Here is a 17959-nt window from a genome sequence, read left to right on the forward strand (position 1 = left end):
GTATGTCCGTTAAGTTGAAGTGAATTGCTGAAATCATTCATCCATCTCCTCTCACATCCTCCTCTAACAGGGAGTAGTGGGGACAGCCTGGGCTTTTCTAGCTCACAAGACAAGGTTCCAGTTGGGCTTTCTACCTTAATAGCTGTATGACCTTGGGAGGATCCTTTAACCTCTGTGAGCCTTAAGTGCCCGATATAGTTTGGCTGTGTCCCCACCCAAATCTCATCTTAAATTGTAACTCCCACAATTCCCACGTGTTGTGGGAGGAAGCCGGTGGGAGGTGATTGAATTATGGGGGCAGGTCTTTCCTGGGCTGTTCTCGTGACAGTGAATGAGTCTCACAAGATCTGATTATTTAAAAAATGGGAGTTTTTCTGTACAAGCTCTTATTTTGCCTGCTGCCATCTGCATAAAATGTGACTTGCTCCTCCATGCCTTCTGCCATGATTGTGAGGCCTCCCCAGCCATGTGGAACTGTAAGTCCAATTAAACCTCTTCCATTTGTAAATTGCCCAGTCTCAGGTATGTCTTTATAGCAGCATGAAAACAGACTAATACAGTGCCTCATTTATCAAATGAGGACTGATCCATCACCTTCAAGGCAGTCATACGTGTAGAGTGCCCAGCACTGTGCCCGGCACACAGAGGAATGCTGATGGTACGTTTACCCACGTTTCCTGTCTTTCATCTGTCTTTTCGGTATTATTTAACATTCAAAGAGATCCCAACAAAGTGTGTTTTGTCCTGGGAGAGGAGAGGTAACACAATGCGAAAGAAAAAATATACATGGATAGAAGAGACTTCACTCCCTGGTGAAGAAGAGGAAGGGGCAGACTGAAGCCATTGTAAACAAGATGACTTTGACAATAATAAGGGAGCCCCTTTCTCCTCTCAAATCCACCTCTGCTCACTACAGAACTGACCATGATGGCAAAAGCTACAGAGGGTCCAAGTCCCATGGAGGTGATAAACTCCTCTGAGTGCCAGGGTGGGTCTCATAAAAGAGATTGGTTGCCACAGCAGTCGAGAACATGCAAGCTCTTCCAAATTAGAACAGAAATTTAATTAAACCAGGAAAGGAATGAGAGATAAGGAGATGATTAAGGCCCCATGATATCTCTTTCCTTCAAAGGGAGGGGAGGAGGCAGGGCAGAGCTAGAATTCACCCCTACTTGCAATCTGCACCTTCTCCCTGCCCTCAGCCCCTTCTCCTCCACATCCCTATTTTTGCTCCTCCTGAGCATCTCCTTCCTCCTTTTTTGGAAACCTAGGCCCCTACCCCAAAACCAGCCCTGTGCAAAGCTCTCCCTAAGGACATATGTACTGCTGACTCACTCTCCCAGCTTCTAACAACGTTGGAAACTTTTAATTCCCCAGTTATTATCTTTTCTTGTTCTTTCTACTTTATCTTGCTTTGTGTTATGAATTATGTACAGTACTTCTGGTACTCAAGAAACACCCTTTATCAAGTCTGTACAAAAGAGAATTCATGAGTGATCTGGATGGACCAAGAGTCTCTTGACAAAGAGCTCCCTGGGCCTGCAGGGCATCTGAGTTTAAATATGTGTGTGTACACACACAAACACACACACACACACACACAAGTACATGGTGGGTGGAAGACTACTCTCTGGAGATGAGACTCCCTGAAACCTCATTTGGACAGGGTGACGATAAAATGCCCCAATGACTTTCTTCCTTATACACCTGCCCTCTATTAGGCTGCACAAGGCCAAGGCAGGTGGAGGGGGCATGTGACCGTGACAAGCAGGCAAAGAAGTGGGGAGCTACCCTTCCAGGTAGAGTAGGTAACTGTAGGCTTTGTGCAATCTCCACTCCTAGGCTGTGCCTCAGTTTTTTATTTATAAATTATAAAAGCAAGATATTTCCACAGGAGGCTGCTTCCCAAAAGCCTGAGACAGAAAGCTCTTCAAGATCCCCCAGCAAAGGGGATCTCTGTCTGTGAGCCATAGCACACCATGCCTTCCACTACCAAGGGGAGGAAAATAAGCCACGTTGTGTTTCTTTTGGCCCCTTTCTCTGAATCTCCCCGGCCCAATCTCCCATCTTTCTCCCTCCTCACCGCCCACTTCTCCACTTGCTAAAGGCACCCAAGATCCAGTTTAAATAACCTACTTTGCAGTTTATTTAGCTCTAAATGGAAGTCGTAAGACAAATGCAATAAATAACCTGGATATAAAAGAGAGGTCCGTACCTTCCTTTTTGCTCTGTCACCCACATGCACACACAGACTAAACACTGGCAATTACTCTCTGTGGTCACCTTTCCAGGCATGGTGTGCTGATAGGTACAGCTGCTTATAGTAGCGCCAAGTGAAAGGCAGGCAAGTTTAGTGTTCCTGGGTGGACTGAGGTCCTACAGGGTAGACCAAGTCTCCTGGCTCAATGAGGCAATGGAATCTGCAGTCCCAGGAGCCCTGGATACCCTCGTCTGTGGGGAGTGTTATCTTGGTGACCTGGCCAGCCACGGATGCCTCTCTGATATCCCTCCCCAGCTTGGGCAGGTGGCATGATCCCTGAGGGACTGTCACATCATTCCAGTGCAATCTGCCAAGGAAAAAGAACCTGTCACAGAGAGAGGAGAGTGGGAGCCCCGGGAAGGGGAGGGTGGTGGAGAGATACAGGCCTGCTGAAAACACTAGGAGAAAGGGAAGCTTGTGACAGAGATGTAGCAGCCTTGCTGACTACGCCAGCCCCGCCTGTGCCTGGGGAACATGTGCTGCCAAGAGCTTAAATGTGTGCAGGGGATGACGGAGGTGTGATCACCTGGGTGTGCATGTGCCTGCTGCCCTTTGGGCCTGCCTTTCCTTCCAAATTGTTAAGGCAGCTGGTGGCAGCCACAAGAAGTACCTTCAGAGGCAGTGGGGGACACGCCTTGATCATTCATTCAAGGATGGCGTCATAGAGACCCCTGGGGAAGGATTCAAGCTCCACACTCCCTTTCTTTTCTGCTTCACCTAGAAATCTGATGTTTTTATACAAACTACTCAGGCAGTGGCAGCTTTGTTTCATATGAAGAAAACACTTGAAAAGGTCATGATATTAGGATGCTTTGAGCACAAAGGAAAGAGAAATATCCTAACAATATTTTGAATATACATTCTACCTTTCTTCCGAGGGATACCATTGACCATATCTGTCAAAACATGTTTAAAAATGATACGTGAAAAACCTGTATTGTAAATCTCAGTAATAGAAATCTTCCTAACATGAATGTTCATAACTTTAAAGGATTTTTATACCTTAAATTCGTAAGGCACATCTTGATGCACAAAGCACTCTCACACATATATTTTTCTTTAACTCTTACAGCCATTGTATGAACTAAGTACCAAATTGGTGTTCCTAATTAATAGAAGTGGAAAATGAGTCTCACTGAGGTCACGTGACTTGCCTAATATCATGGCAGAGTCAGGAAGAATGGGTAAGAAACAAAACTTGCAGCCAGCTGCAGTGGCTCACGCCTGTAATCCCAGCACTTCGGGAGGCCATGGCAGGTGGATCACTTGCAGTCAGGAGTTCAAGACCAGCCCGGCCAACATGGTGAAACCCCGTCTCTATTAAAATACAAAAATTAGTCTGGCATGGTAGCAGGGGCCTGTGATCCTAGCTACTCAGGAGGCTAAGGCACAAGAATCACTTGAACCTGGGAGGTGGAGGTTGCAGTAAGCCAAGATCACACCACTGCACTCCAGCCTAGGTAAAACACTTGGCCTAAACACAGATCTCCTGAATATAACCCAATGCCTGATACTACTTTATTCTTAGAAATGGCATTCACTATACCAGCCTATGTGGTTTTCTAAAATACTAATTCTTCAATGACAGGTTACATAAATGACTACCAGTTTCTCTTAAAATTAATGTAAAAATGTCAGTATCACTAGAATGGAAAAGAAAACTCAACCTTCTAATAGCAATATTATGCATTTGCAGGTAAATATATAATTATATTATATATTTACCTATTATATCTATCACATAGATAAAATACATATCAGCATAGATTTTTAGCCTTCAAAGATCACAAAATTTTCACAAAACATAAACAAAAATATCTATGCTCGCAATGATGTTCTTAACTTTTTATTTTGCCAGGAAAGGACACTAACATTTTCAATGTTTAAATCCAGTTTCAAGTTGAACAAATTTAGTTTCATGAAAAACTACATTGCCATTATTTTTCCATTATATTATTCTCGTATAGACTCTCTCATTGACTCAGCCCCAGCCCATTCAGGAACACTGCCACAGATGAATGTCAGGTCTACCCTAACACTTGCAAAGGTTAAGATGTCCTTGGCCAGGCACGGTAGCTCACGCCTGTAATCCCAGCACTTTGGGAGGCTGAGGTTGGGGGATCACAAGGTCAGGAGTTTGAAACCAGCCTGGCCAATATGGTGAAACCCCGTCTCTACTAAAAATACAAAAATTAGCTGGGCATGGTGGTGGGTGCCTGTAGTCTCAGCTACTCGGAAGGCTGAGGCAGAAGAATCGCTTGAACCCGAGAGGAGGAGGTTGCAGTGAACCAAGATCATGCCACTGCACTCCAGCTTGGGCGACAGAGCGAGACTCCATCTCAAAAAGAAAAAAGTTCTGAAACATGTTTGAATTTGGAAGCAACTGCATCATAGGTTTCACCAGTTATTCACAGGTTATGCAAGTTAGCAAGAACTATTAAATTTAAAGTGCCACTTTTGCACCAAATATAGGTATGTTTTTCAATATGTACAAAATATAAATGCTGTATTTCTAACCAAGATCACAGGACCTGAGCACACTCACAACACAGAACAAACACAGCAAACTGATGCTAAGAGACAGAAAATATGTTAGGAGAATTTGTCTTACATGCTCCCGAAGCAACCAGACACCCCCTCTGAATAAGCACAAAAAACTGCTCACTTAGCAAAACTGAGTTTATAAGTCCACAGCTCATAGCAGCAAAAAGTCATAAAAATAGTACACTCATATAGTGAGGGCTGAATGTCTTTTTCAAAGCACTTTCATATACTTTTTCTCACGTAATTGCTATAAAACTTTCAAGGTAGAAACAGCAGGCAGTGTAATACCCCCATATTACTGATGAAAAGACTGATGCACATTTATTTATTCATCTACTCAATACTTACAAAGAGGAGAACAGTGTTTTGCCTGCAATCATGGGGCTCATGGCAGGAGGGGATCAAGTGACTGTTCCCCTATCCCCAGTGAAGATATCAAAGCCCAAGCTTTGATGTGAACAAAAGATTTTTAAAAATGTACCTTATAAAAGGTCTAAGTCGAAGGTGGATTCACTAACACAATGACTCAAGAAACAAAAGTGTGTTTGTGTTTGTGTGTATGCACACGTACACGCATGGGAGGGTTGGGGAAAGAAGGAACAAGGGAGTCTTCACTTTAGGGGCTGTCCTTGGTCAAGCATCATCACCAAAGACAGGGCATGACATTTTTCTCCATTCTCTTCCCAAGTCCCCAGCACCCCTCAGATTGCCTAGGTATGGGTCTCTTTAAGAGCATTTCAAAGTCAGTTTCCAAGCTGAGGAGGCCAGCTGTGTCACAGCTAATTACACGCAAACCCTCTGTAAACACTGAAATAAATTACCTTTCCCCTACTTTTCATTGTTCTTTTGTCCCCCCCTCTACCGGTCACAGGAGGAGGGAGCTGAGCTGGAGTGAGGCAGGACAAGCAGAGGCTGCAGCAGCCATAGTCTCTGTGGACAGCAGCTCACTCTGAGAGCAGAACCTGTGCTGCGTCTCCCGACAGCCTGGCAGTCTGGAAGCCATGGCATCTTTGGTGGGTTCCGACAGCCACTCTGTGAAATCAATCCATCAGTGGATATTTACTGAACACTTAGCCATGTCTAGGGGACTGTGGTTGATGCCAGGTGACAGAACATTTAATAAGGAAAAGGGACGTAAACACCTTGAAGACGATGAATGATACAGGAGAATCTGGGAAGGAATGCTAATAACATTTAGGTCTGGGGGAGAAGGCTCAGGGAAGCATCTCCTCTCTTTTGAATTTCTCAGGGATAGTCAGAGAAGGCTCTGCAGAGAAGGCGACATCAGAGTTTTGGAGGTAATTCCAACAGTGTACACTCAAGGTTGGCAATGATGCAAATGGAAAGTACAAAGTGGCTAGACTGAGAGACAGGAAGGACCAGTCTGAGAGGAGCAGGTTTATACAGTGGGCCAATGGAAGAAGATGTTTTGTCTATCCTAGATGGTTTTCAAAACATTTTAACTAATAATTTCTCACATGAGTGCTATGTGCCAGACATGTGTCAAACGCTTTATCCGTGTTACCTTACTTCTTACTACAACTCAATGAGGTGGGTACCATAATTATCCTCACATTACTGATAGGAAAATAAAGGCACAGAGATTAAGTAAGTTGCCAAAGTCACATAGATAGTAAAGTAAGACCAGGATTCCTAACCACTATGTTATAGCACCTTTGGCATCAGAAATCACTTTTTTCAAATAAAACTTTTATCAGAACATCCATGCATAAAACTTACAAAAATGGGACATCTTCTGGCATAAATATATTGTATATATTTAATATAAATATATTCATAATACAGAACATTTATTCAATATTACTCAAAACATGAGGTTGTTTCCCAGAAGATAAAAATTTGAAACCAGGGTTATAGATGACTATTGCAGTCTTGAATCAGCTTTGGCATCCAGCTTATTTTTGTATTTTATTTTAGTTTCACAGTATTGAGAAAATCTTGAATCATACAGAAAGGTAATAGTGTGATCACTTACATCACTTTATAAAAGCAAAAAAGCCGGGGCCTGATTCTTTTAAAAAGACTAACACAGAACTAGAAGCTTTCTAATCAATACATTTACACAAAGCTCAAATAAATGCAGAGATAGCAAAGGGAGCTTGACTCCAAGGTCTCCACAAAGAAAAGAATTAAGCCAGTGTAACCATGGGTGATCTTCAAGTGTGAAAATTTGTATAACACATGGATTACATGTGGCTTTTAAAATTAGTTTTATTCCTTCATTTCCTATTTCCTCAATTCTACAATATACCTTTTTTTTACAGTGGAAGGTTTTGTAACTCAGAATATATGAATACAGAATGCATAGAAAGCAGTGGCTTTTCCCCCGACAACATTTAATAATGCTTAAATTTAATAACAGAATTATTCAATTTTTGATAGAGTACATAATCAATGGCATCTTGGATTCAAGAAAATGTGATAGTTAAAAGATATATTTTAAAAACAAGACTTGCAACAAATTTTATAGATGTTATCAAAGCCCATCCACAGATACCAGCTGACAAGTCCCGGGTTCGGAGTGAAGGCCATGGCTTGGGGACGGTGAGTGGGGACAGTGGGAGGGAGGGGTGGGAGCACCTGCAAGGCACCCTCAGGAGGACAGAAATTCAAGTGGTCCTCTCTGACTATCACAGGTGCTGCGACCCACCCACCAGCTCCTGGGGTGAGGAAGACTGCACACTGAAAGGAAGGGCCCCGCCTTGGGTCACTGCTTCTCAAGAAAAGGGGCACTAGGAGAAGCTGAGGGGACAAAAGTTAGAAGATATCCCAGGTCCTCTGGCATTGGTCCTGTCACTGTGGCTTCTTTATCTGATTTGAGTGTTGTGATTTCCCAGAACATCAAAGATATTCCAGTGCAGATGATAAACCAAAGCTGTACTCATCAGTCAAATACAATATATATATTTTTTGTAATTAACTCCACTACTCTGCCGCCCCATGAGTGTACAAAATCCTGTTTCCTTTTGTGGACAGACAATGGGGCTCAAGGTGGAAGGCAGTGGAGAGTGGAGGTTCTCAGGAATCCCTTTTAAAAGAGCTCTCCAGAAGTGTAAATTGGGCCCCTAGTACCTGGCACCTTAAAGGAGAAAGGATCCTGTTCAATCCTTCCCTCTCTTTGGGAGGGAACTGAGGTGTAATTGAGGGCACACGTGTCAATCAACAGGGAAAGCTGCAGCTGAAGCTTCGCTGTGGCCAAACAGCTGACATCTAACTGCAACATAGGGAACTGGAGGCAGGCAAAGGTCTGTAAATCTACGCATATTGTTTCCAACAGGCACGGAATGAGGACTAGCTAATGAGAGGATGGTTAAGGGAAAGTTAGTACATCCAACCCTTCCCTCCCACCAAAAGGGTTGGGCAAACTAACTGTCAAGTCAGTTTCTGAGCCTTGTCCCTAAAGGAAGGTAAAAATATAAAGTAGCATCTAAGCGCCCAGTGGGTAAATGATGCCTTTGATGTGTTGTCAAGAGCTCTGACATCTTTGTCCAACAGGCTACAATCCAGTATCATGGGCTCCCCTTGAGTTCACCAGCTTTCACATTTCTACATGGGCTGTCCAGAAGCTCACTTTATTTTATTTTATTTTTAGAGATGGGGTCTCACTATGTTGCCCAGGCTGACCTATGATTCATAGGTCAATCATAGCACACTGCAGCCTTGAACTGGACTCAAGAGATTCTCCTGCCTCAGCCTTCCAGGTAGCTGGGACTACAGGTGTGAGCCACCAAGCCAGGCTCAGCAGTTCTTTAAATTATCCACTCTCTCCTCAATCCTCCCAGAGATCTCTGCTTGTATACCTCCCAATTATTCACTATATTTAGTTTGCCCTGTTGTTACAAGTATATGTATGTACCCATGCACCTGACTTATTGCCCCTTCTAGACTTAAGTCCATAAATTAACTACTTCCTGAGAGCCCACTGTGTGTCAATCACTTTATGTTAGGCAAACATTGAATAAAGCATGACCTCATGGAAATTCACATAGTAGGCATGCAGCCTGAAGGCAGAAGTGTGCCTTTTTCTTCAGTACTCTCCCGTTTATGTGCCAGGTCACCCTCTTACTGCCTGGCAATTACATTGATGTAGAACAGTGGTTCTCAAACTTCAGTGTGGCCTCAGAATCACATGGGAGCTTGCTGAAAATACAGATTCCTTCCTCCTACCTCTAGAGACGCTGGCCCGCCAGATCTGGGGCAGGGCCCGGGAATCTGCAATTACAATAATTGCCCCTGGATGATTCCAAGATGGACCACCCTCTAAGGGGCATGAAAAAAAATTACTCGTAAGTCTTCGAGTGAATAATGAATTGAGGAACAGTGAATAAAGACTTCTTGGCTTTCCTAGTGTGCCATATACTGGCACTGTGCCATCCCCACCTGGCTGAGATTCTGTCAGCATTTGGATTCCAGAGTGAAAAGTACCTGAAACAGCCATTGAGTCACCAACGCACCACCTCCAGCTAATTTCTGCCCCTCAGTCCTAAGGCCTAGTGTTGCCTGAGAACAGAAAGATCATAGCCCAAAGCTGCGTGACACATCAGGCACCTGAGGCCTTTGGCCATGGATTAGAAATTAAACCGCATATTAGAGTAAATGAAACAAAAAGGAAAGGAACCCTGAGCCAGCCTAATAGCTATGCACAGACAAAAGACTATGAGACTGGCCTGGTTCGTGGTGTGAAATTTAGGCACCAGATCAGGAGGCACACTTAGCACATTTGGAATAAATCCCAAACATGATGGCATCCTGGTTTGACAAACCAAGACAGAAATGCAATGAGTAGGAATAACTTCAGGGTGGAGACAGCTATGGATGGGAAAATAGTAAGTGTGAGAAAAAAAGAAAACACTGGTTTCTTCCCAGGGAGGGAGCGGTGGGGAGAAGGCTGTGGACCACAGGCTTCCAGCCTAGCAGACAGGGGCCAAGAAGAAGGCACTGTAGGGTTTAGAGAGGACAAGTATTAACAGGAGAACAGGCTGCCAAAGTCAGCATCAGAAGCTGCAGCGTAAGTGTGTTTAAAAAAAGAGACAGACACTCTGAGGAGGAAACCAAGATGACAGAGTACAATGCTGGTGAGGTAGGTGGGCGGGCCTGGTGGGTTTCAGTCCCCAAATGTTCCCCAAGTTCACATTCTGAATTGAGCTGAAACAGGACCAGACACCCTGGGAGTGGTGCCACGGAGGGCCTAGCGGTGCGCCGGCGCCCAGAGTCACAGCTTACTCTGCACATGTGCGGCACATGAACACACTCACTCTGCTTCCACTGGGGGCAGTGCGAGCATCAAATTAGAAATCAGAACATTTGGTTTCAAAACCCACTCCCTACTTCTATGCAGTGAGACAGGTTTCTCAACTTACTCCACAGACTGAATTTGTCCAGCAGATTCAAAAGTCACATTTCTTTCTTTCTTTCTTTCTTGAGACGGAGTCTCGCTCTTTCATCCAGGCCGGACTGCAGTGGCGCTATCTCGCCTCACTGCAAGCTCCGCCTCCCGGGTTCACACCATTCTCCTGCCTCAGCCTCCTGAGTAGCTGGGACTACAGGTGCCCGCCACTGCGCCCGGCTAATTTTTTATATTTTTAGTAGAGACGGGGTTTCACCGTGTTCGCCAGGATGGTCTCGATCTCCTGACCTTGTGATCCGCCCGCCTCGGCCACCCAAAGTGCTGGGATTACAGGCATGAGCCACCGCGCCCGGCCCTAAGAGTCACATTTCAAAAAGGGTCTATAATCCACGTACTCTCCTCCCTTTTCACGGTTTCTCACCCACCTCTTTGCTCTTTATCCAGCTCAAATTCCATGGCTATGTTATAGTCACTCTCTTGATCTTCTCTCATTTTATTGTGCTCACCTGGCAAAACTATTCTCACAAAAGCCAAATCTCCACCTACTTCCCACCTGAGATTCAGTTGCTGAATGTGACCAAACACACGAGGCTCACTAGTCTCACTTGAACTTCATCACAACTGACTCCAAGTGAGTCCATAAAGCTGCCCAGCAACCCAATGCATTTCCTACTCCACTTACTCCCTCAGTCTTCTGGAAAACTATGTTATACCTTCTACTCAAACTTTCAACATTTTCCTCCTCCCACCCTCAGCTGATGACCTTACTTCCTCTTTCATTGAGAAAATAGAAGCAATAAGAGAATTTCTACAAGATTCCAACACCACATCTACCCACGTACCAGCCTCTGCAGCCACTTGTTCTTCCTCTACTCCTAGTACTATGAATGGATGATTAGAGCTCCTATCTAAGCCAAGCCCTGCATCTGTGGTCTAGACCTCCCCACACCACACACACACACCTGTTCAAGGAAATCACTCCACCAATTCTCCTCCCTCTACTTCATCAACAATAATTTTTATCTCAAATGGATCATTCCCATCAGCATGTAAGTGTTAATTCTTCCATGCTGTTTCCATTGCTCTCTGAAATCCTTCCTACTCCACTCAAACTGCTCCTGGCATTCAGTGGTTCTTAGCCTTCACCTTCCTTGACCCATCTGAAGCATTTGATTCAAAAGGGCAAAGCATATAGATAAGAGTTTTTGAAAGAGTAAATATGAATGTGAATTCAAGAGAATCTGTGGATGAATTTATACAAATGACCAAGAAATCACTTGCAAGATACTCTAGTAATAACCTTTTTTAACTGAATAATCATATGATAGGAAAAACACTTCTTCAGAGAACTAACTTGATCATCCTCTACTTTCTCCCTCTGCAGCGTGCTCTTCACTTGGCCCCAGGACACCAGGTTTCTAATTTTCCTCTCACCTCCCTACTGCTCCTTCTCAGTCTTCTTTGCCGATAACCGTTTTTCTCTTCACCTTAACATCAGAACTCAGTCCTGGAATCTCCTCTCTTCCCTGTCTATATTCACTTCCTTGGTGGTTTCGGCCAGTCTCAATACTTTACCATCTATACACTGAAAACTCCCAAATTTATTTCTCCAGCCAAGCCTTCTACCATGAACTCATTTATTCACCTCCTTCCCTATACTACCATATCAAATAAGCATGGCAACTTTAACACATCCAAACTCAATTCTCCTCTTCCGCCCAACATACTTTACCTGTGTTCTTCCCCAGCTTAGTTAATGGCAACTCCACTCTTCTTGCTGCTTTCTCCCAAACTCATATTCAATCCGTCGAAGAATCCCATAAGCTCTACCTAAAAATATATGCAGAATCCAACCACTTTTCACCTCCTCCACTGCTACCTCCCTGGCCCAAGCCTCTATCATTTTTTTAATATCCTTGCTATAACCTTGATTTGACTCCCTGTTTCTACGTTTGCTCTACCAAAGGAGGTAGAGTGATCCTTTTTCAAACACAAGTCAGGTCATGTCACTCCTTTCCTCAAAACCCTCCATTGCTTTCCCATCTCACTCAGAGTAAAAACCAGAGTCTGTATAATGGCCTTCAGGGCTCCACATGATCTGACTAACTATTCCATCTCCTACTTTCCACCTCACTTACTGCAATCCAACCCACTGTGCTCTTTGCTGTTCTTCAAATACACCCAGCCCGTCCCCAACTCAGGATCTCTGCACTTGCTGGCCCAGCTATCTGGGACTCAGGAGACTCTTCCCCCAGATAACCACATGGCCCACTCCCTCACCCACCCACTTCAAGTCTTTGTTCGAATGCCATCTTCTCAACGTGGTCCTCCTGACATCTCCATTTAAAATTGCAACGAAGTTCTCCCTTTCCCCACATTTTTTTCTCCACAGCATCTATCACTATCTGATATATCATATGTTTTCCTTACGTTCTATATGCATTTTCCCACTAGAATATAAGTTCCATGAGGGCAGGGACTTTCCTATGTTTTACTCTCTACTGTATCACCAACATCTAGAACAGTATTTGGCACATAATAGCCACTTAAAAACTATTTGGTGAATGAATGAGTTAGTGAACGAACCTATACTTATGTATGAATGTAAACAGAGGGGAAAAGCCTTTACTATGAGTTCAGGAAGTAGTTTCCCTCTCCCTCTACTCTCTCCTCTCCATGAAAAGCCTGACAGGCAAGGTGTTCTGCCAATTAAAAGGAAGTTATTATAGCTCCTCACTAAGCACACACACCTCACCTCCCAGCCGTCATGGGAAAAAGAACAGTAACTTCCAAGATCCACTTACCAATCCCTCTATGGATAAGTAACAGATGAACAGATACTAGTATCCAATTCCAAGTATCACCTATATTACAGGATCCCAGACTCATGCAAGGACATAAGAACAGGGCAGTCCAGATGGGGTTGTTGGGGGTGGGGGGGAAGCAGTTTATTCCAGAGCATGACTGATCCTGGATACCAATTACAATTACAGTAACACTTACAGTATCTACAATACCAGTCACAATTACAGTGTCTACAAATTTTAGGAACTATACACCTGATCCTAGGTCAGTTGGTTCATCTTATCACTCTAGCACCATAAGATAATCATAGATTCCTGCCACCTATTTGTCAAATTAGTTTTGAGTAGTTCTACTATAATGTGGAGGAGGTGGTAGGAAAAGACTGAGCAAAGATGGAAGCCACATTCCCTAGTCTCATGGATCTCAAAACCCAAAGCATTCTCTGTAAATACCACAAAATCAGAGGAACTTCATAAAGAGAATGGTAGTTTTTCATCAACTGCGAGATGGATGTTATGCCTCACCATGCTCATAGATGAACATAAAGCAAAATCTCAATGAGACAGAAAGTGAATAGCTGTTAACCATTTAATAAATCCTGACTATATGCAGCTGTGAAAAGGCAACTTAAAAGAGAGCCACAGTCATCGCTGATAGACCAAAAGATTTCTGAGGAGTTGGGAAGACTCTCAGAAAGCACCCAGACTTTAAGTTGCCTCTTCTTGCCAAAAGCCAATGAAGTCCATAAAAACCCCTTCCACCATAGCAGCTTGGAGCATCTTAAGTAGTCACAACAGATGCGGAAAGCATACCTGCAAAGCTGCAGAAACAGTACAACTCCAAGAAATTTGTGCCTCTACATGAGTTTATCAACAGTAAGTAAGGAGAAATCACTCCAACTACAGAAATACAAATGAAGCTTGAAACATACTAGACTTCAAGAGCAAAGATGTGAGTAACTGCAGACAGGGACTGGGAACCTCTGCAATCTGGGAATTAGTCCTGATACAATAAAGAGCTAACTGAATCAGCAGATAACATAAAACTATAATGACAAAGAGAAATAAGACTCAGATCAGAATCAGAAGTCACTTCTCTCAGCCACCTCCAGCCCAGGTGAAGAGGGTTAGCGAGCCACAGTAACATTTGTTGAATGAAGAGCATTGATCAGAAGGAGAACACATTGTACTGTGGAAGACATACTTATCAGGTTAGGAGAAATAAGTAGAGAGTTTGCAAGTTGAGGAGACCTTTGGGAGAGACAGTGCAAACAGGTAGCAACAGCCAGAACTGTAGACAATTTTGCATTCCTTCCACCAGAGGAGGGAGGGAAGCCAAGAATATAGTTGGAGTTTGACCAAGCAGTTGACATTTGGATAGAGACTAAATGAAGCACAGGTGACTCCAGGTTGCCTGACAATGGGAACCCTCCCCTTTACAATTCATTATAATGAGAAAAGCCACATGCAAATGAAGTTAATAGTAATCAATGGCAGAGCAACACAAGGTCATAGGGAGGCATCTAGGAAGAGTCTGTGCTACAGAAAAGGGAGGCAAACATGAGGGAAGCATTTACATTGCATATAAAAAGGTTAAACTGAGCCCACATGCTTGAGAGCTTTTTCCTATTGGGTAAACCTGAAGATTCTCCTACTGGTTTGGATGTAACTAACAACAATAAATCTTACATGTTTGTTGCACCACTGAATAGAAGGTGCATAGGGCTGGGAAATAGGGGATCCCCCTCTCTTAGTGCTCTTCATGAACAAATCCAGCAGCTGGGTGAACTGGACCTTCCCAGAATGAGGAGTGGTAGAAAGGAAAATCAATACAGTTATATTTATATTTGCATCTTATTGGTGGTGGTTGTGGTGATGCTTAGTCATTTTTCTATACGCAGAAACACATACACATATATGTATACATGTATTTATAATACTAAGCTGACTAGTCATTTGTAGTTAACTTCGTGGTATGCAACCAGTGTATATAAGTGTGTGTGTGTGTGTGTGTGTGTGTGTGTGTGTAGGAACAGTCCAAACAGGTAGCAGACAGTCCAAACAGGTAGATAGTCTTTGAGTGACAGTCCCTCTAGCCCTAAATCCAGCCATCAGAATAGCAGGAGGCCTTCAGTAAACTCAAGTTCAATGACTGACAGGCTGGAAGTCAGAGTATGTGAGTCTGTGGGCCCTGGACACCCATGCAATAAAAGGTTTCAGAGTATCTGCAACTTGATCGCCTCCTTCCCTCCTTAGTGAGCAAAACTGGAGAGAGGAGCAAGATCTCTGCCTGTGTGTAACTTCTAAACCTATGGTTGACAGGTAACTGGAGATAGATAGGGATTTGAAGAGAGCACTATGATAGCAGGAATCATGGTATTTTTTTCTCCCCATTTCCCTAGTGCCTAGGAAAGTGCTTGGCATATAATAGATGCTCAGTTAATAAACACTGAAAGAATGAAGGAATGAACAAAGAAACTAATGAAGAAAAAATAATGAGTGGTTCTTCAGCTGTGCTCCTTCTCCTCTCAGTACCATCTGAATCTTGGCTAAAGAGGACCAACAATCACGCCTGTATCCTCAAATGCAACACTTCTCCTTTCAGGCTTTCAACACATTTATCACATCACTTAGGTGAGTCTACACATATAATTGAAATGCATCACTCTCAAAGCCCTACATGTGACACCAGCCACTACAGGGCTAGTGCTGCAATTCCTAGAGGCACCTGGCTAAATTGAGTGGCATGGCCTCAAGACAACCTTTACATCTCAAATGAGGAGTGACTGCACTCATCAACCTTGCCTCCCTCCCCTCCTTCCTGCTGCCTCCCACAGCTGGTAAGAACTGCAGAGTGTCCTCCAGGGCTTTCTGGGTCACACATCATCCCTGGGCTTGCTGGGTGTAAGCTGGTCCTTGGAACTTCTTCACTGCCCTTTAGAGCTTTAGCATAATAGCTTTAGCTTTAGCTTCACTGCCCTTTAGAGCTTTAGCATAATAGCCAGTGACTGAGCTTCAGTCCTGCCTTGCTCATCCTATATGGGAATGGATCCAGGTTAGCAATGGACCTCTACTAAGTACTTCCTTGTACAGGCCTTACACAATCCTTGCTCTTTGGGCATTATAGTCTAGTCGAGTTTCTTCGGAGACACAGCATTTCCTTTCCCTTCAGTGTAAATTATATCCAAAGCTCTTTCTAAAGGGTGCTTTGTATAAGCCGCCTTATGTTCCACCTAATAAGTTTTATACAGATAGAATCAGGCTAAAAAGATCTAGAGAAGAACTGAAGGAAACAGAGGGCACCTTAAGGTAAAGGCAGACGGTGGGAGCATACATAAGAGGCATGATCATTCCAAAGTTACTGTTTTCGGGTGGGCTGGCTGAATGCAGATAAGGGTACAGTCCTTCAAAAGCACCTGCCCAAACTGCTTTACCCACCTAGGATCCATGTACATCAAACCACATACCTCAACTCACTCTCATTTTTGAGCATAGAGTCTGCACCAAGCCTTTGATAACTTATTAAAATTAGACTCTCGAAGATGGAAGAGACTTCATGATCATGTCCCCATGCAGCAATCCCCAACATCCCTGACAGGAAGCTAGACCAACTCAGAGCCTTCTCAACATGTCTGTTCATATGAATCACCAGGGCACTTGAAAAAAGCACAGCTCACTAGCTATACAAAGCTACACAAAATTAGAATCTCCAAAGAAGGGGCCTATGAATCTGAATTTTCAACAAGCATCCCTGGTGAATCTCACAATTAAGCATGCTTTTTATGTGTGTGTAATGCAGTAGTTCTTGACAGTGGCTACATACAAGAATCAGATAGGAAGCTTTTTAGAAAAGTCAATGACTTTTCTAAAATGACCTTCACCCCTAAATATTCCTACTTAACTGGTTTGGGATGGAGCCCAGTTGGTATAATTTTTTTTTCTTTTCTTGTTCTTTTTTAGTAAATTCTCCCAGATCCTGAGGGGGTGATAAAATTTTTTAAGCTTCCAGCTAATTCTACTGGGCAGCCAGTATTACACATTAGTACCCTTCACTATACCCCACCACCATGTCCAACCAACATATTCTGTAACTATTAAGTTGATCTGACTTAACTAATTTGTTCATCTATCCAACATAGGATGTAATTTCCTAATCGTATTAAGAAGCTGTGTACTTGTACTTAGCAAGAGGCCAGATAAAAGAGGGTTATGAACTGCTAAGGCTTATCCCAGTTGAGTCTTCACCTCCCACCCCAATACACCTATATCCACAGCCCTCCCTGTCCCCAGACTAGCCAGGCCAAACAACCACAGAAGCCTCCATCCAGGGTTCTTCCCTCCTCCTTCCCGGTCCCCACCAGCTCTACTCACATTGTACAGCACGGTGGTCCACCCTTCCATGGTGATGCACTGGAAGACAGTCAGCACAGCAAAAAGGATGTTATCAAACTGGGTGATCCCATCATTGGGGCCGATCCAGTCCTTGCATTCATAACCAGCTGGGCAGCCCTGCACACCACATGGGTGAGGGGGGTCAAATCCTTCTAGAATACCTGCAGACACATTTGGAGGGTAGGGGATAAATCACATGGTGTTTCACATGAGCTGGAAATGACCCCAGGAAGCCACAGGCAAGCAATTCCATTCCCCATGGAAAGCGGCCTGCCCTTTTTTGTCTCAGGCTCCCTCTCCTCCCTGGCCTCTCTGCACCTCCCAGCTCACATATCATGTGTTCAATCCAATGTTTCCCAGTCTCCTGAAAAGGGAGCCTCTCCTCCACATGGTCCCCTACTCTCTGCAAGCTTCATCCTCTACCCTCACCTGAAGTACCACAGGAATTAAGAGGACTCAATCACATGGCACACTTTGAAGGAAAGGCAAAGTGAGATTTTCTGGCTTCAGACTCCAGGATGAGCCCTGAGTTCTTCCTGGGTTTCTTGGGGACAGTTATAAACTATGATCCTTTTAGGGGGGTTTAACTCC

The 17959-nt window shown here is 43.9% G+C and overlaps 1 protein-coding gene across 1 annotated transcript in view; it reads right to left on the minus strand.

Annotated features, from left to right (window-relative positions):
* Positions 1-17959, minus strand: part of LOC129044592 (voltage-dependent R-type calcium channel subunit alpha-1E) — a 334968-nt gene that overhangs the window by 212953 nt on the left and 104056 nt on the right. Inside the window, exon 6 of the mRNA XM_063648347.1 lies at positions 17348-17529. Within this exon, the coding sequence (XP_063504417.1) occupies positions 17348-17529 (182 nt within the window). The remainder of the gene's footprint in view (positions 1-17347; positions 17530-17959) is intronic.

Source organism: Pongo pygmaeus, chromosome 1 (assembly GCF_028885625.2).
Source record: "Pongo pygmaeus isolate AG05252 chromosome 1, NHGRI_mPonPyg2-v2.0_pri, whole genome shotgun sequence".
NCBI classification, from domain to species: domain Eukaryota; kingdom Metazoa; phylum Chordata; class Mammalia; order Primates; family Hominidae; genus Pongo; species Pongo pygmaeus.